The sequence below is a fragment of the Falco cherrug genome, chromosome 10, assembly GCF_023634085.1.
Source record: "Falco cherrug isolate bFalChe1 chromosome 10, bFalChe1.pri, whole genome shotgun sequence".
Lineage (NCBI taxonomy): Eukaryota > Metazoa > Chordata > Aves > Falconiformes > Falconidae > Falco > Falco cherrug.
The window spans coordinates 15551940-15572139 of NC_073706.1; the positions used below are offsets into that span (position 1 = coordinate 15551940).

The 20200-nt window shown below is 43.0% G+C and overlaps 1 protein-coding gene across 6 annotated transcripts in view; it reads right to left on the reverse strand.

Annotated features, from left to right (window-relative positions):
- Positions 1 to 5058: 5058 nt before the first annotated feature.
- Positions 5059 to 20200, reverse strand: part of RTEL1 (regulator of telomere elongation helicase 1) — a 50756-nt gene continuing 35614 nt past the window's right edge. Inside the window, exons 28-35 of one of the 6 annotated variants that reach the window (XM_027813646.2) lie at positions 18527 to 18734; positions 17124 to 17261; positions 16434 to 16550; positions 14292 to 14534; positions 12553 to 12717; positions 11772 to 11957; positions 11151 to 11250; positions 5059 to 6018 (exon numbers count right to left, since the gene is read on the reverse strand). In XM_027813646.2, coding sequence (XP_027669447.2) covers positions 11153 to 11250; positions 11772 to 11957; positions 12553 to 12717; positions 14292 to 14534; positions 16434 to 16550; positions 17124 to 17261; positions 18527 to 18734 — 1155 coding nt within the window. In that variant the 3' untranslated portion in view covers positions 5059 to 6018; positions 11151 to 11152. Of the gene's footprint in view, positions 11255 to 11771; positions 11958 to 12552; positions 12718 to 14291; positions 14535 to 16433; positions 16551 to 17123; positions 17262 to 18526; positions 18735 to 20200 lie in introns of all 6 variants that reach the window. The other 5 variants (XM_027813644.2, XR_008734141.1, XM_014284736.3 and 2 more) reach the window with 5 other exon arrangements.

Consider the following 20200-nt stretch of genomic DNA (forward strand, 5'->3'; position numbering starts at 1 on the left):
GTATTCCACTTGGGAATGCAGCTGTCCACAAGGAATACAGGCTTTTTATAAGCAGCCCAACATTATTACACAAGCTTCTCCAGCAGCTGTCACGATTTGCATTTTTCTCAAGCATCTCCCATTCCATGCACACCCGCGGCTCTGTTGGGTAGCAAAGCCTCCAGAAGCGCGGAGGACCCGTAGGCAGGAGGTGAGAGGCCGTGGTTTTCCCCCTCAGGAGGCAGCAGCCAAACCATTTTGTGTATCACTAGAGAACAAACATCTGAGCATTTGCCTCCTCAGCACCAGAATGAGCCCCCCTGCTCCAGCTGGGCACTGGACCTGCAGATGGTGGATCTCCTGGACTTTATTCTTAACGCTGTTAAAGCTTGAACCTACAAGAGCTAAACACACAACTTACAAAGAAAATCAAATCCAGTTTTCTGCTACCCAGCAGGAGAAGGAAACCCTGATGGTCAGAAGGAATCCAAAGCTCCTTCCAGCCAGACCAGTTTCTACCCAACATGGTTAAAGAAAAAAACCTCTATAAACTTAAAGAACAGGCTCCAGCTGGAGCCCAAGGGCTCAGTGTCCTGTTCCGACAGCACGGCCTGGGCTGCCTTTCTTTGCACCTACACCGATCAGGTGATGGGCTGATTTTCACAGGCTGCTTGGAAAGTTTTTAATTTTACTGTTGGTTTATCTCAATCATTTGCAGCTCTCCAGCATAATCCTGATGATTTCTAACAGCTTTTGACATAATCCCTGAGCCAAGGCCTGCTGGGGTTTTGCTTCATCAGTATGCATCATCCCAGTAATTAAATGTATCAGTTAATCTCCCAGCACTCCCCTGGGACAGAGGCACATCATCCTGAGGATATTTCTTCTGGGTGAAACTCACCACCGGTGTGAATCGAGCACGAAGCCCCGCAGCACGGCTTGCCCAGCTGGCGGGTTAAAACGAGCTCTCCTGTCCGGGAAGCTGATCTCAGTTTTCCTACCGTAGATTTCACATGGTGCTTCAGGCCTGTTATCAGCCTTCTTGCTGACACATCTAGACTTTTCCAAGTAATTGCAACAGAAATCAGGTCACTTACGACTTTTGCAAACCTGTGAGTCGGTTGAAGCGATGAACAGTCACACTGCGATGTTTGTAAAAGGCTTACCCGAAAAGAGTTTCTCTGACTGGCTTCATTTCTTCCCTGTCTCCCTCAGTATTCTGCTTACATTGAATCAACCCCCACCAGGAACACCTGCCCACACCTGGTAGCGCATCAGGAATCCACAGGATCTAGGATGTGAAGAGAGGTGGCACCTTCTGGTGGTCCCTGTACCCGCCACGGCAGCTGCCGGGTGGGTGCGATATGCCAGGGATCAGGTACGCAGCCCCTCACCGCCTGCAGCTCATTATCGTCAGCGACTTCTGAACATAACAAGGACCACAGTTGGTTAGACTGGTTCCTGGAGAGTGAAATACCATGTTAATGGGGCAGAAAGGGCTTCCCCAGGCAACCTCTGCCTTTTGGGGAAATAAGAGTCTGGTAGAACAATGACCTTCCGTTAACCTTTTCCCATCGGTGCTTTTGCTGGCCCAACGACTCCCCCGAACGGGTTAACGGCGGCACTGCCGGATCACTGGAGAACAACAGCTTGACTTACTACTGATTCTCTGGCCTGTGGAGGTAGCTTAGGAAAGGAATTCGGCATTGTATTCTCATGGCTCCGACTCACTTCCCCACACAGGGCGTTGTTTTCACACTTCTGAGAGTTTCAGGGTGTCCAGCAACACCCCTCTTCAAAACCACTCTTGCAAAATCAGGGTTTGTCACTAATATTTAGAGAAAAATCTGAAAAGCAAAGAAATTCCTTGCTTTGTCGGCAGCCACTTCTCCAGGCAAAGACACAGTTCATCTCTTTCCTGATAGAAGAGTTGCTTTGTTAATTTGGTCTCTTCCCAAATCCTTCCAGATTTATTTGGGAAAAAAAAAGCAAGGAAAGTTTTTTCAGTGACACACCAGTAAAACTGGAGACCATATTCCAGGTATAGTCATAGCTCAGTACTGCATGGACAATAAAAAGAGATTAGTATCTACTTCCTTCATGATCTGTAACTCATGTGTCATTTGCTTCCCAAAAATCAGCAAGGAGTGTCCACAATCAGTTTTCATCTCCCCAGGCATTCAGCACTTTGGATTAGTTCCTCTAATCACTTGTTATAGCAACACAGATTTTTCTGAAACAATTATCATTTTCACTTTCTGGCCTTCACAAATCAAGATCTCTCTCTGTCTCTCCTTCTCGTAAATTCAACCAGTTTCAAGATGACTTGGTGGTACGTCCCATCCTGGCAGCTGCTTCCTGGAGACCCCCGTTCCTGGGAAGCAGCTGGGGCAGGGCAGGGGGAGCAGCACTCCCAGCACGTTCAGGGGGACCACACTGGGGTCGGGGAAGATTCAGTAGCAGCTCTTTGGATGGTGGGGAGTGGGAACGCGCCGTCCTTTGCGAGAAGCGGTTCTTGAGCAACCTGCCATGGGGAATGTGCAAGTCAGAGTGTCCAGTTACCAGGCAGAGGTGGGAAAACTGGGAAGGGGAAGGGCCAGAGCTCTGATCCCAGGCCAGATAACATCGCTCTGGGCATCTGCCACGAGCCAGGCGAGCCAGGCGAGGATGAGCTGGAAGCCCTGGCATAAACACCCTCCAGCAGGTGAGGGGCTGCTATTTACTGACACCAAGTGATCTACAAGGGTAGGTGCCCCGAGACCTACCCTCAGGCTTGTAGCTGTGCTCTCCCACAAGAGGAGTTCCTCGGGGTTTATGGTAAAACCTGAAGGACACCACCACGTAAAAACCCATTTGCTCACCACCGGTCAGGGCTGCAGCAGCTCACCTTCTTTTAGCTGATGGGCGTAGCTTTTCAGGAAACCTCTCCAAGATCGGTCAGGAACAACAGAATCATTAAACTTTTTTCATTATTACAACTGAAGTGATGAGTGGCTAAGCTGCAGACAAGGACAACCCCCTGCAGGCTGGATGCTCTCCCATCACCAGCACCTGTCAGCACCCGTCAGCACCCACCTGTCCTGCCCGAGCCATGCTGACAGCAGGGACCCAGACAAGACCCGCTGCATCAGAAAGCAGCAACAAAACCAGAGCAGCTCCAGATCAATCCCATCTGCAGGCAGCAGATGCGCTGGTGGGGACACTGTTGCTGCAGAGCTTTTGGGGCAGGCGGAGCCAGCGAAGGCACACAACCGTAAATCTCTTCAGCAAGATGATCCGACTGCTGAAGAGGACAAGGAGGAATTTATGAATCTCTTGAAGGCACAAAGATATTCACATAGTTCCTCTGCCCCGACTAGCAACAGAGCATTCCCATGTAGGCGCAGCCTTCAGAACTAAAACAACTCTGGTGGCAAGTAAAAAGCACAGCTGGGGGGGAAAAAAAAAGTTTTCCCCAGCAAATCACACATACCTTTTAAGTATTTCATTGAGTCTTGCTGGATCTGAGGGCATTTTTGCAGCCCATAGCAGATAAAATTCCATCAGGCAAAGCCAAAGCCATCATTAAGGTGTTCCAAGGCATGTCCCATGCTGTGGTTTCCCTCCAGTGGCATAAGCAGTAAGCTGCAGTTCTCCCCAGGCAGAGATATTCAGAGTGGACTATCTTACTAACATTTTACCGCTCCCAGCCTTCACCCAGCTCTTGGATTTCCCCTTCCACCTTTTGCCCGGGCTGAAAGAACAGACAAGAATTCAAAACAAACATCTAAACAGCTGCAGGGACCTGCTCAGAGGTGGCTGTGGGGCTTCACCCCGTGCAGACCCCCCAACCCGCCCACTGCACAACGTCAGCACCGGCTGATCTGCTTCCCCCAAGAGCATCACCCTTCTTGCTTCTTTAATAAGTATACCTTTAACTATTGCACTACAGAAGTTTTTATAGAGAGAAGAAAAAAAGGAGAACTAATGATGATATAGAACACTCAGGGCCCAAGTTGCGAAGGTATAAGCTCATCACAACCCCCTTGACCCACAAATAAATTTAAGCACATTTCAGGTATGGAGTTGCTTTGGTTTTGGGAAACAAAGCTGTCTTCCATGCTTCTGGCAAGGTTTCAGTCCAGCAAACAGAGCTCTGCCACCATTAAACACGACGCAGTCACCAACGCTACAAAACCAGAGTCCTTTGGAAGGAGAAGTTCCCCCCTACTGCCTTCCTGACACCATCACTCCAAACCTGCCCCTGCGCCTTTTTACAACACATCTATGCATACATACATTTTCCTGTAATTTTCCCCACTTAACATTTCAAATATCTAGGGTTTTCTCTGCATGATTTGTTCTTTTTTTCAGAATGTAAACCACCATCAGTAGTGCACTGAATAGACAGGTGAATAGATAGAAGGTAAAATTCATTCACAGATTTAAACACGTCAGAATATATGCTAGCTCCAAATTCCCTTTATTCCTGTCTACATCTTTGTTATTTCTAATTACTGGTTAATGAAGTACGGGAAGTCCCTGCTTTGCTGCCATTTCAGAACACCGCTTTTCTTGCCCTTCCGACAGCCTGGCCTGAGAGCCCAGCCTGCACACACGCCAGGGGCCCGGCGTCACCGCTCCCCTAGGCTGCTCCTGTGGCAAGGGGATCCCAACCCGAAAAAAGAAATTTCTCAGTGAGGACCAATATCCCAGCAACTACAAAGAGACCCGTTTTGAATTGTATAATCAGGGGAAATAAGAACCTTTGAAATTTTTTGTTAAAATGCAGCTCACTTTTCAATTTTGAGTTATCAATTATTAACATAAAATTTTCCAAAATTCCACTGATATGGAATCTACCTAGACGCTGAGGAAAAAACCAACCTGCCCCTAAAATTATTGAAGTGTATGTTCTCCCAGAAAATTCTGGAAACATACGCTATATGAAGGGTCTCTGTCATCACAGGAACCCCACAACTAAGTAGCAAGTGAAAATACAATCAAAAGTATTCAAGTGTCAAAAATCCCACAGTATAAACCTTCCCACTTACTCCTACCTACTGTTTACATAACTGATAAAAATCAAACAAAACCCAATTAAAACAAAAAGGATTTTATTTATAGTTAAATTTACAGCAGCTACTGAAGATTTAAAATTGGGACAGGTTAACCGCTCATACCCACTACTGACAGAGAGTGGAAGGAGTTTTTTGTAACCCATCTAACTTGATTTATTTTAAAGTTTTAAGCCAATTAGGTCCTTTTTCTTTTTGGAAAGTGAACATCAGATCACACGGGCACAATGGAAATAGCAGCACTGAGCAGAAACTACAGCCTCCTTTGAAGCACCTTTCAAAAAAACCCAGCACGATGAAGGAGTCAGGCTTTGGGATACACAGCAGATGCAAGGGAGTGTTCCTGCTTGCTATCTAATCCCTGAAGTTGTTTTTAAAGAGCTCATCTTTAAAATTCAGTATCTTCTGCTACTGAAGACAGCAGCTGCTGCCAAACACCACACAGTGAATCACTTCTTCCAGGAACGCCAGCGCGGTAGGCTGGGGAGCCTGGCCTCCTCACCTAGCCAGCTCAGTTCCACTGTAGCACTACTGCTGGGTTTTTTTCCAGGATCTGGGATTACCTGAGAGGCTCATGAAGGACAGATGTCTCCAGGACATAAAGTTTCAAGCCTAAGAGTGGCCATAATATAATTGACAAGCTAAAAGTAGTAAGAAATTAACCTTCTTGGTTCCAATACAGGACAATACGCTGCTTTTGTCCCCTTCTCCTGCCAGGGGCTGGAGAGACCTTCCAGGCTGGATCACCTTTGTGGGAAGAAGTGATACGTGTCGGTGCACAGCATGTAATCCAGTGCCAAGGATTGAAGATATTTAAATATTCATCCTGCTTCTGTTCAGCTTGAGAGCCAGAGTGCAGCCATTTCTTTCTGCTGATACAAAGCACTTGCCCTTTCTGTCAGTGCGATTATGCCCAGAAGAAAGCTTGGATTAATCGCTGCTTCTTCACATCACTGCGGCACTCCGGGCACTTCTTCACCTTCTATATAAATAAACAAACAAAATGCATAGATAATATATTCAATTTCTCTATCAAGTTTGTGATCATCCAGTACCAACTACAAGCCATGCCAGTCATTTGACAGTCCCGAATATTTTATCTGCTATTTTTAAACACAGTGTCACTGTGCAGTTGGTTATTTAACTGCTAGTAACAAGAGGAGGACAAAGCCTCCCGGTCAAGTAGCAAACTTTACAGCAGGTGTCTCAGCCTAATGACAGCTGTGACAGCTGGAAGACAAATACAGGAACAAGGAACACAGAGGCTGCAAGAGCTGTTGAGAATTAGATGTACTTGTTATCAGTAGAATCCCGCGCGATGGCCGATGTGCTCCCCAAACTGCTGCTTCCTCTCGCGCAGACGAGAAGGAAGCTATCACCTGGGCATACCCCGACATCTCTGATACAGACCAAGAGCTTTGTAGAGGAAGGAACCAAGTACGTTTATTTCTTCATACCACCCCACACCTTTCCCAGTTAAGAGGGGAAGACTGGGTACATGAGGCAACCATTTCCCCATCCAGGTTTCAGTCTGCTTCTTCGCTCATCTTATTTTAAAGCCTGGTCTTTAGCCATTTGACCTGCAGCTGGACCCCAACTGTTCTTTCTATATCTTGCAAATTACTGGTAAAATTAAAATGCTCTGCTTATTTCAAAAGTGAGATAGTAATAAGTTTTTTTTAAAAAAAAATTAATCTTTGCAAAAAAATTGCCAGCTCAGTAGGCTAAAATGATTGTTGCCTACACCAGTGGCACTGTAGGTTTCCTTACAGTGTCGAAGTTAATTGTTGCTACAAAAGATGTAGACTGCAAAGTAGGCTCAGGCAGTGTATTTTGATTCTAGAAACAGTAGTTGAAACACCATAAATGGAGGGGGAGAGGAAAACTCATTTTACCTCCCAGTAGACAGCGATTTGTCAAAGAGCTCTGAAAATTAAGTGTAATAAAGTAACTCTGAAATCTTACAGTATTTGCCCATACTACAGATATCCAAAATAGCTCAGTCTCTCTGAAAGACCTGCAAAAAGAGGATGAATAAACATGATGCGTTTAAACATTGAAAAGCAGCAACAGACCTTTGCACAAAAAACGGCACCCTAAAGCTGCGTATACTGGCACAGGCTCTGCAAGGCTTCCCCTAACGCACCAAAAATCCTCCAACGTGCACAAGCGCTAATCCCTCTAATAACCTTTCCCAGCTCCAGGGAATTCTGTCTGCTTCTCCAAAATCTTCTAAAACATTCCAAAATTATTCATCGCCTCTCTCACCATCTAAGTTGTTTCAGTAAAACAACAAATCGGAATAGACATAACAATTTGCAAGAACCAAGTTACTGCATTTTGAATGACAGGCTGTTAGTCACTTCCTTGTGGACACCACCACCAAAGCACTTCTGAGCTGAAGAAACACAGTGAGTAACTTATTAGCAAGGAAAATTGCTAATATTTTTATTAGCAAGTTTTCAATCCAGCCCAGTCAGTGGTGACAAAGCCCAGGGCCACGGGGCGAGCTCAGGGCTCAGACACTAACTGGGTTGCTCATTTCCTGCTGGTAAGGGCACCCCCCCCCCCCCCCCCAGCCCTTGCCACGCACAGCCTGTACGACCAGCACGGGTGGGAATGCGGAGGGAAGTGTTGGGAGATGGTTCCTTTGGGACCGGTTTCAGAGAAACATGGAATAACCTCCTTCCCGCCTGCAAACCTGCGCTCTCAGCCAGGCTGCTCCTCCTCCTCCTTCTCATCTGCGTGACTGGCAGAACAGTTTTGCCTCATCACTGGGAGAAGTGTCTCTCAGACCTCGAGTAATATCCCAAACTACCAAATATTCAACTGTTCCTTAACTGAACTACACTTGAATCGTATCAATTCTAATGTTAGCTTGCTTACAGCATCATAATGTGTACTGAGACCCATTCATCACTAGAGCTATAGCATAAGGTAAGGAAAGGTGATGGACCACGTAATTTCATGTTCTGGAACAGTGGAGCAGAATGTCTCAGCTGGTGAGAAGATGCTTCTTACACACACACACTAGTTTGTTGTTCAAAGCAAGGAAAAAAACATTCTTCAAAATAAGGACTTTGATGTATGTTGTCTATGGAGGAAGCAAATGGATCATGCTGCTGGCGTACGTAGGAAGACTCCAAAGGACTGCTGATGAAGGACAGGGTACCCAGGATGCATTTTCTTGACAACTGGAAGCATATTTTATATGTCCTTGTTAAGGAAACAGAGCATTAAACTGAACTAGCAAGAAGCTAGTTCAAAAGGATGGCAAAAATTGTGGTGGCTCTTCACGTAACACTGGGCTCAGCTGTGGAAGCGCTTGCTGTAGGACATGGGCAAGCTCGCCTGTGTTCAAGGGAATTGGCTAATGTGCTGGAAATGCACCAGAGGTTTCTCAATGTGCAGCAGCAGCCTCTGGCTCAGGGAGTTCTTGTGCTGCAAATAGCTTTGGGGCAGAGATCACCTGCAAGAATAATCACTCAGGCTTGCCATGTTCTTTTTTGGCCACTGTCAGAGACAGAATGCTGCGCTGGATGAACCTTTGCTCTGACTCAGTATGTCTGCTGTCATGTTCTGATTAGTTGCTTCAAACTGTATCGGTCTTTCCAGATTATAATGGCTGTATTGACCTCACACGGCTGTGGTATGCTACCACAAAGCAAAGCTCTGATTCACCTTGCTAAGAAAAACACCTGCCACCACCTGGTACAACGTGGGACGAAGTTTCACTGTAACTAGCAAGATTATTCAGAGAAGTGGCAAATATGGAAGGCATTAATAATAATGATCCACGGGGAATGACTCATTTCCCCAAAGACAGTTTTGTATTGGATATCTGAATAGGACGGAAAGAATACTTCCAGTTGAAAGAGACCTGTAATGATCATCTAGTCCAACTGCCTGACCATTTCAGGGCTGAACAACAGTTAAAGCGTATTATTAAAGGCACTGAGGTATCGCCCCCCTCTCTAGGAAGCCTGTTCCATCGTCCGACCACCTTCTCAGTAAAGAAGTGTTTCCTAGTATCTAGTCTGAATCTCTCCAACACAGCTTTGAACTGTTCCACACAGTTCACTGGATACCAGGGGGAAGAGCTCAGCACCTCCCTCTCCACATCCCCTCCTCAGGAAACTGTAGAGAGCAATAAGGTCACCCCTCAGCCCCCTCTCTCCAAACCCGAGAGACCCCAGGTGCTCAGCACCCCTCACAGGGTGTGCCTTCCAGCCCCTCCACCAGCTTTGTTGCCCTCCTCCAACATGCATTCAAGCACCTGGGTTTCAAATACAGTCTAATCCAGTAAACCAGACTATTTTAATCCCCAGTCTGAGAGATGTGCAATCAGATAAAGGAGCTATTAAAAAAACATGTAGACAGCAATTTCTGTGATCTATGAGGTATGAAAATGCACATTCACTTCAGACCTCAGAATTAACCAATTTCAAGACAAAACCCATGGAACAGCATGGTACAATTGCTCAATATGCAGCTGTTCTACTTTTGTGGATTCTTAAGCTGATGAAACAACAATTGCAAGTTACATCTTACTGGCAAAAGGAGAGAGGTTTTTCCCCAGACATTAAAAAAAAAAAATTATGGGATGAGATAAGATAATCTCCCTGTGGGATAATAAATGCCTAACAAAAAAAAACCCCAACAACTCCCCAGGGAGCTCATTCTGTTCCTTAATCAACTCAAGTCTCAAGCAACAATTACAAACACATGCTATTAAAATTCTTGTTGTGGCTTTCCTAGAGCCTTTTCTGAAGCAGGGTATGCTGGCTGTCAGATGTTCATCCCCATTATACCTTGGCATAAAACGAACAACCGAGTATTCAGTGGTAACTCCTATCCAGGGTGACTGGTTTGACTGCCCAGCCTGCAGCAAAGATGAGATGCCTGCCTTTGGCTTTCTTGTACTTTCTTACATATATTCCTTATAAATCAATACTTTGTGATTTTAATTTTGAAGAAATATGGCATAGCAGACCAAGAATGAAATTTAGTTGAACAGCTATTCTGAATTCCCTCTAGGAGATACATGTTTGAGAATATCAGTCTGGACATTATTATGTATTCCTCTTGGGCCAAGTCTGTCTTGGTTGTTATATTTTATTTGGATGTTAGTATACTATTTTCTACACTTAGCTAACATAACTCAGTCATCTTCTTGAAAAAAAACCAAACCTTTTTCTATAGCTTGGAATGACTGATTATTTTGTACTTACTCATAGATTCACATAGTTGAAGAAATCTCTTCTGTAGTGTTTTTGTAGGTTTCTGAGCTTCATCGTTCACCTATAAATCTTTAGACACCACTCAACTTTGTATTTGGTTTCCATACCCAGGGCCCCAGATTACTAACACCTGGCTGCCGGATCCAATGTTGGGTAAGATGCCACCAAACACACAGTGTGGGAGCAATTACATTCTCTTACCTAAAGAATTTCAACCACCAATTTCCTCAGCCAGGAAAACCAAAGGACAGGATGACACAGGAGATAAATATTTGAGCATAAATTCAGAATCCCAGATTCATAGAACCATTTAGGTTGGAAAAGATCCTTATGATCAGTGAGTTCAACTGTTAACCCAGCACTACCAAGTCCACCACTAAACTGTGCCCCTAAGTGCTAGATCTACACCAGGGTGGTGACTCCACCACTTCCCTGGGCAGCCTGCTCCTGATGTGCCTCGTCTCATGATAGTGCTTTACAGTAGGTTTTTAGACGGGGAAAATTATGAAACTAAGCAAGGAGAGAAAAAAAAAGGAAAAGATTCTGATGTTAAAAAAAAAAACCAACCAAGACCTTTTTTTTAAGTTGACTCCACAGCTTGTTGCCTGTGTAGCTTTAGACAGGAAAACATGTGGAGGCAGCTCAGAAGGAGATGCAAAGGTATAAAAACCCCAGCAGAAGGCAGAGGTCTGCCTCCTATCACACTGCAGAACATGGAAAATAATGAAACAAGTGGTAAATCTTCCACTGGGATTTGGGCATACTCTCTGTAAAAAGAGGAATTCTGTTTCCAGGGCTGTCCACGTAGTTCTCCTGAAAAGCACAACATTTTCCAGCAGTTTCAGGAAAAACTGAAACCAGTAAGCAAGACAACCTTTAACAACTGCTCCCAGCATGTTTTGCAGCAAGTGAAGTCACACAATGGACATTTAAAAGGCACATCATCCTCAGACTTGCAGTTACAGCACTGGAATCTTCCTAGAAGAGAGGGGGAGTGGGGACAGAGAAAGGAAGGGAGGACATGACTAAATTCCAGTAATCACCTGTGAGATTTTCATGCATATACATTCCCAGTGCAGTCCAGAAAACAAATGAGCATGCACTTTATGGACTACCTTAACAGTGCACAGCGGGCCCTGTTACATTTTCTTTCATATGACCTCACTCAGGCTCTCAGTGTTTCAGATCCCCATTTAGAAACTGAGGTTACATCCTCACTTTACAAGGAAGTTGTAGAGAAAAAAAATTATCTAAGTTCTCAGGAAACTATTGCACCATTGTGATAAAGGCAACAAAGTACTTTGAGAGAACACATGGAAGTGACAGAAAGTTCAAATCTGACTTGGCAAACCGGGCTAATCAATATCGCACCTGTGCAAATACAGGCATGAACCAGTCAATGTATAACAGACCATCAGCATAATTCTCCTTTCTCTTAACTTATCTTTATTCCCCAGTATTAGAGCAAGACATCCCAGATCTCACCTATACCTACCAATGTCTGTTTCCATCTCTGGGGGAAAGACAGGCACAGCTCCAGAGCCTGTGGGTGCTCTCACATTTCTGGTTTCTTTTGATACTTTAATCTTTGGCAGTTCAAGTTTGCTTTCCTGCTTAAAGTGAGAGGAAGAAATATTCCTCTGAATTTCCTCCGGCACCTTACCCTCAGAAGTAGCTGCATCTGGTTATGAAAAAAAAAAAAAACCACAACCAAACCAACCAACATGCAAACCAGCATGATACAGACACAACACACAGCTCCGTAAAACACCGCTAGCAACAAGTTCAGTAAGTTGCCATTGTAAAAGAAAAACAATTTCTAAACCCACAACTTCTAAAAGAACAATTATTTTTTTTCATGCCATACCATTTGGTAACAGAAGTTTCTGATACCAACACATGCATTATTATTGAAAGGGACCCTTTATATAGAAAAAGCTCTGTGGAAATCTTTCCTAGACTGAGTGGATCTCAATCCACTCCTGCCCCCACCTCACTCAGAGGCAAAAATTCTGCCTTCACCCACAATGTACTTCACAGTTTACAGAAGATGGCACTATAATTTTTTTCTTATTTCTCTGCACTTCCCCATCTCACATTGCCTTCTATATTACAGCTAGTAAGTTTTTTGTTTGTTTTTGCTTTTTTTTTTGTTGTTTTGAAACACAATTTGCACAGTCAACTGCTTTGATCTTCCTTCACACATGTTGGGCGGGGAGGCCCACCCACCATAATAAATAAAGATTCTAAACTCCAGACAAATATTTGTTCCCAACCTTGTCCGTGGCTGTTGTCTTTACTGCTCCAGCTTTCTGAACTCCCCTCGCTTTGCACCTGCTGTCGCACTTGCTTTTCTCCCTCACCACAGGCCAGTCCAGTCAAATCTTTACACATCTGTTTGAACTGCTCTTTGTGATGAGGGCGCACAAACATGTTAAACCCTGTCAACAAGAAAATACAGTCAAAATCACAATAAATGCGTGACCGTGGGAGACTTTGGAAGGGAAAAATTCTTTGGAAGCTGAACAATATCAGCCATATTCCTCAGAGTACCTTCAGGTTGGTGGAACACTTTGGGTTTGTTCACATCATTATTACAAGGTTTTCCTTGTCAGAAGACAGGTAATTATATAGTATTGAAAATAATCTTGATTTACCTCAAAGTTATTCCGTTCTCTACAGCTAAGCATAAATACCTCCTCCAGCCCTTTACCTGACAAGTGATCTAGCAAAATCAGGTATATACACAGTATCCAAAAAGACTGTCAACAAGGAAATTCCTTGTTGCTGTTCTGTGGTGGTGTTGTTGACAATGATTCACCACACATACAGAAATTCTAAAAAAATCCCAATTATGACTTACTGCCAAGCACAGGCAACTCTACCACAAGTCTTCTGAGGTGAAAACATTTGCTCAGGAAAGATACTGACTCCGTCTGTCAGAAGGAATGCTCGGGGGAGAGGATGACTCACAGCGCCACACAACTTCCCTCCCACTCTTCACTGCATCAAGACTCATTGACTTGTTCATGGACCAGAAAAGTTATTTTCTAAAAATTTGGAGACTACGACATCTATTCAAGGTCAATGGAGTAGTTGTTATTGTTACTTCCTAAAGACAACAACCAAAACTACATCAGCATTTCCCAGAAGGCACCTTATGGATCATTCCCTGCAGAGGAGTTCCCAGCAGACACAAGGGAGAAGGTCGAACTGAGGTGTTACATAGCACAAGCCAAGGTGCATCCACAAAGGCAATCAAGATAAGCATATAATAAATTTTTTTTTTAAACAAAACCACCCTATTTCAAATTTTGAAAACTTGTATAGCTTCCTAAATCCTTTCATCATTAACCCCATGAAAGGCAAAAACCCAAAACAAACTACTAAGAAATTAAATAATAGCTTGGAATGTGTAGAAGATTATTATGAATGATAAGGATACTAAATTATGACACAGTTCTATAACTATTCAAAGTGAAGCTCTGTAGAGGAACAGCAAATCAAAAGTGCCACTGCTTATTCCAAAACCTGGAAGCCATCTAGGAGCTTAGCACCAGTATAGCAATCAACGGTCATGAGAGCAAAATTGAGTCAGTGCAGTAGTCAGCACTGTCTTTGCTAAAGAGCAACCACTTGTAGTAACTGAGGATAAAAAAAGGTAACAAAATAATTGGACTGAAGTTAGCTTGACTGAAGGTTAGGACTGGAATTACTGAGGTCTTATACAATGGTTTTAATGGACAATTTCTAACTGGGCAAACGGAATATTTTATAATCTTGACATTTTTAGCTCTCCAAACGACATTCGTTGAACACATCCGTCCTGCTGCTCCATTTAGCTGGTTTGCTAAACTGAAAGATGAGAGGTGAAGTTAACCAATGCTAAGTTTTTCCTGAAAGCGGAGAATTTGCAGACTAACGACCAGTGAAAGGTTATTGCTCACATGAGATCACAGCACCTACATCATCTTTCCAGCTAAATAAAAGTGATTTTAAAAAAAAAATCCCTTACTTTGTAGGAGATGAAAGTCTTCTGGACTCTCGGTGGTGAGGGCTGCTACCACCGAGATCATATTGTCATAGTTATTGGTCCTCTTGTAATCTAACAACGCTTTGTAGAAACGGCTGCAAGCACTTTTGTTCAAAGCCTTTTTTATGTCGTTGAGATAGGCAGTCCTGAGGGCCTGGTGGTGATCTCTCCTTGGGCTTGAAGCTTTTTCAGTGTCTTTCCTTGGAGCCTGACTGGCATTCTGCCCTGAGGGACAAAGAGCGCAGGTGAGCAGGGCTTGGGGAGGAACAAGCAGGTCGCTCCTTTGTACTGATGTCCCTTCTCATTTGGAAGGGAGCTCCTGGACCACTTTAAAGTGACCAAGCCAACACCGCCTGCACAGCCACACACCTCCCTCTGGCGTGGCCTTTGGCATCACCGAGACCTGCTCCTGGAAATGGCAACCGAGGAAATTAATTCTGGGGGTCACTTTTAGCGTTGTTGGGAGGTTTTTTTTATCTTTTACAATGAGAAATGTGACTAGGGAATGAGAAAAAGGCAACACAGAAAAGACTGTGCATGTAGCTCAGCAATAAATCAGGTTTTGTGCTACACTGGAGGAGCAGAAGCCTTTTAAACAGCTGGCTTAACCAACTCTGCTGGCCTGACACATGGGCAAGGAAACTGGTGAGAGCAATTTTAAAGACTATGTTACTCAACCCTTATTAACAAAATGAGAAGAGGCATGTGTACATGTTTCCCAACAGGAAAACAGAATGTCAAAAAAGAATAACTAAGCTGAAATAACACACAAGATAACACAAGAGCAATGTAGGAGTGACACAGAGGGTGGGAGCTGCCATGAACATCCTGCTAAATTCCAAGCAGACCTCTGTTCCCAACATCAGCCTGATTTCTGATACGTTTTAGAGGAAAAGGTTTTATTTTTCATATTACAGGCATGCAAATGTGAAGCGTATGATAAGAAACTGATCTAAATTAACTAGTCACACCTTTTGGTATTCAGATCTTTATTCTCCGTTAAAGTGCTTTTAAAGATGTTAAAGAAGATAATGAAGTTTTAAAAGGTGGGCTTAGTTCAGTTTCCTGAAAGGGGAAAAACATGGGTGTGAATTTTATAATCAGTATCTTTTACTGCGTATTACACAGCTTTCTGGCACATTCACAGGAGCATACTCAAGGAGTGAGCAACAGAAATAATGACAGCAATAAATTCAAGTATTTTCTTAATTTCTTTTAGTGGGAACAAGTTTCTGTGAAAATTAATCTCATCTACCTCAGGACAAAATAAGTACCAAAGATTCTGTTTTGTTCAAATGTTCTTAAAATACAAAACAGGAAAACAAATAAAAGAAACAACGCTGCTTCATACATCAAAAGCTTTTAAAACCTTCCAGGAAACATGGGCTTTTTATTTTTATTTTTAAAGAAAGGATTAGCCTTTGACTATTCTTTACCCTCTAAAGAAAGACTTCTAAGCTGTCCAACTATCCTACTCATTTCCTTGTGAGAAATACAAAAAAATTCCCAGCTGTTCTCAGGAAGATCTGTAATGAAATAATAATTGTGTCTTTGCCTTCAAAGATAAATACCGGACAGAATGAGATTAGAGGGATGCATACAGAGATTACACACCAGGGAGAGAATACATTTGCTAGTCTCCGTTTCTGCAGAAAAAGCAGACTGTTCACAAGGAGCATGCACATTACCAGTGACAAAAAAAAAGGAACTGTTTTCTTCTTCCTACCTGGATTCATAATGACCTAATCTAAAATTACACTCCTTAAACTGCTCTTTCACGAGCCCTGGATAAACAGGAAGCCCAGCAGTTCTGTGCTCAATGCACCATTTCCTTCCCTCACTGACATACACCAGGTCAGTCTGGTGTCAACAGAAGCATCTGGCTTTAGTTCGTTCCTTTCATATCTACCTTGATTTAACTTACTGGCTTGTGTGTTTCATTTTGTACAATCCTTGCTGAAAATTCTGAATTGGCACCACTCCAACCTACAGACAGTGAGCCACTGTGCTGGATGAACACAAAAAACCATCGCTTCCCACCAGGAGAATTTACAGTCAATGATGAAATAAAAGCATAACAGGTTATTACCTGGAGGCTATGTTTTTATTTAACGTGAAGGGTACCTGCACTATTCAGTCCTGTTGTCAAGTGGACTCCTCCCTGGTTCAAGTGGAGCCCGGGGTTCAGCTGAGCACACGAGCCCTCTGAGAATGCAGTTTTCTGCTGACTCTGGTTTTCTTCTGTTAAATCAAATCCATCCGTTAACAGTGAACTTAGGAAGAATGAACACAGAACGGTGCATTTCAAAGTATGCCACTCTAGGCTGAAAACACCACCTGAAGATGTAGATTTATTTCTCTGATAGGAGAGGATGAGCCAACACCCTGCTTTTTTTTTTAGGACTTTATTGTTGCAGGGTTTCAAAGATTTCACAGGTTCTGCAAGGACATGATTACCCTCTGTTCACAATTTGGGTGGCGCTATGTGGGTAGCAAAGTTTTACCACAAAGCAAACCACACAAAGTTTTAAAATTCACAGACTAGATCCACAATTTCAATATTTCAATTGAAAAGGATTTTACCCCTTTTGAAATAAAATGGCATCATTACTAACTACGCAGCAACTAACGCTCAGGCATCTGCGTATGTTCACAGGAAGGCAGGCAAGATCATACAGAGCAGAGAAATAGATCAATATTAAAATAAATTCCCTTCTGTCCTTGCATTTCTACATGTCACATCCATTTTGCTCTACAACCCAGTAATGTCCACCAAACAGTACAGCTGCTTGCACGGTGCTGAAGCCAGCTCACCTGTATTCTTGGCTAGTCCCTCTCTCTCTTCCCGCAGGAGGCTGTGCTCAGGTTTGTAGCCACAGCCCACTCCAGTCAGGTTGCAACATGCTTCATCAAACTGCTTTTTGTGTTGAGGTCGAACAAACTGGTAAAATTCTTTCATTAAAGAGAGGGAAGTGGGGGGAATTAAAAAAAAATAAATCAGTACACAACAGCTAATAAATGCCACAGAAACATACAATGGCAGCAATTCTAGGCTAGGTAACACGAAGATAAAAAAACCCAGCTATACAACTGAAAATTGAAATGTAATTATCTACTATCTATACAATAAGCACGCTTATAAGTTACAGACAGGTCAGCTGTCACGCAAATTCCAGCAATCTTATTACCAGTAGGTAGTAACTGTAATTTTTTCATTGCAAATATGAAGTAGCTTGCTTCTCAGTGAAACAGGTACCTGGAGCTTCATAAACAGTCATCAACCACGGGGTCAAAGTACCTGCTAGGCTGATACTTTGAATAACTGATATACTTAGGTTTACACCTCATCTTACTTAATTGCCACAAAACACTTGCCAACCAAAAGCCCAAACATCAAACGAACTTTAGGTTTTGAGTGCCTGTAACTTTTGAAAACTAGACTTAGACCTTCGTTTGGCAACCCAGTATTTTCTTATTTAGTAATTATTCTTATTTAGGAATCATTTAGTAAGATCAGCAAATTGGGAAAGAGACTGTGGCTACTATTAGTACTACATGCTCATGCTGTGCTTCCCTCTCCTTAACCTTAAAAAATTTACAAGATGCATAACTATGCTTTTTTATTTTTGTAGATGAAAAAAGTCACAGAAAAACCTGCCCATTTGCTCACAAGTTGAGAGGCAAATGAAAACTCACAGAGAACACTGTTAAACTAGAAGAAACACTGGTGGGAATCCAGTTCCTGTCACTGCAATTGTTAAAAGCCAAGAAAATACCAGCTAAACCAGCAAACTATCCACGTTTTCCCAGATAACTCAACTTTATACACATCATTAAATAGAAAATTTCTCTAGATATTCTGTCTACTCATTTACTGTATTAACACTGAACCCTTTATGAGTGCACCTATCCAACTCACACAACCACACTCTTGACCTTACCTCCTAAATCACAGGGAATAAGCTATACTACTATTTTTAGGCAAAGTTTAAAGTAACAAAAGCTTCCATGGAATGTGATTTTTTTCAGGCCTCTCAAGACGCAAACATATGAAAGCTAGGATTTTCTGTGTGATCTGGGGATATGAAGTGATGAATGTTCATGATTACCATCCTGACTGATCTGTACTTCAAATCTAAACCACTTACCTCTGAAACAGCCATCTATGTAAGAGACAAAGGTGACGTCATATAACTAGAGTAAGGAAGTCATCATACCTCGTAACAAGATATGCTTCTTTTTATCCTCTACAAAGAGAGAGCTCATTTGAGATAACATAGTATGGAAGTTGTCTGTTTTCTTGTAGTCCTGAAGAGCCTTAGAGAAGAGATCATAGTTCTGTTGGCTTAGGGTCTCCTTCACCATGGCGATGTACAGCATGGCACGCGTCTTCTTCGGGTCCATCGGGTCTGCTTTCTTATCTTGCTGCAAACACAGGAAGACTTTTCACTACATAGTAAGACATGAGAAGTTACTCTCCCATGAGTTCAGGTGGAAGCAATATATTTACACTTCTGCCAGCACACAGGACAATGAATGTTTTCAAGTAACAGTAACATACTGTCTCTTGCAGTTATGGTAGTCACCTTCACATCATATGTTATTTCCCAAAAAACCCAACAAAACAGAAGAAAAGGTTCAGTGCCACAGAATAAACACAAATCTAACTGGCCTACCCCCTGGAAATGTCCAATTAACTGAAAACAAATCTCTGAAGCAGGAGATAAAGACCACAGGATGTTCCAGCATTTCAGTTCTTCTAAGACATTTCTTGAAGACACTACACAAGTAAACTAGGTTACTCTCTCGTGTTGGGAAACTTACTTATTCTACAATCACAAGCAGCAGGGACTTGAAACACATTCAGAACTACCCGTCCTTTATGACGATGACACTGTGAGCACAGAAGCCGTTGGACCCTTGTCACATGCCTTCCTGACAAAACCCAGTATCAACGGGGCAACCCCCGAGGCACAATACACTGTTAATTTATCCAGCTGATTATTGTATCTATTTCTATAACATGAATCTCTAATATCTGTGAACGTTCATTCCCTCACAGAAGAGGGGAGCAACGCTGTTCGCTTTCTTTGCTGACAAAACTGACCCTTTCAGAGGAATATTCCTAGAGAAGGCAGCCAAGTCTTATTGCACAATTCCATTCTTGGGAGAAGGCTTAAGAGAAATGACATTTACTCCAAACCTTGAGGGCTAGGCTGACTCATCGTGACAGCAGATAGCAACCAACTGCAAACACAGCCTTCTGCAATGAACCTGCTCCCTTCCTCACACCTTGGATATTATCAGCTTCAGGATCTGTGATGAATTCTATCAGTTTTGTTTGCTAGGTGATGGAGCCTGACAGAGGCAGCACCGGGTTAAGACAGTATGTTGAACAGCACATATCACCCATGTGATTCTCCCACAATAAATTCTTGTTAATTTACCATGACTCCTATGCAACTAGCTGCATAATGAGTTAACTGAGTTTGGAGACAGGGCACAACAGTAACGCCCAGCCGCAACCACGACACACAATGCCCCACCGCAGGTGGGGTTCAGGTGTGATCGCTTACCCAAACAAAACTCGTCAGTTGCATCATTTGAGGCTCTCTTGGACTAAATGATTGTTGTAGGTCCCTTTCAACTGAACTATTTATTCTAATCAAAAAGAATGAAACCACCCACCACACCTGCTCAACGGGAGAGGTTTGCAAGGTAGTCAATGTCAGAAAACAATTCTTTTCACCTACTAGCCCTACCTGGACCCTATGATGTCTTGAGAAAAAGCGTGACAAAGATTTTGGATGTACATTGGTGATTATTTACAGTTTGGAGAAAAAAAAAATAATTGTTCTGGCACCAGTCATCTGTCTGCCTGGAAATTTCCA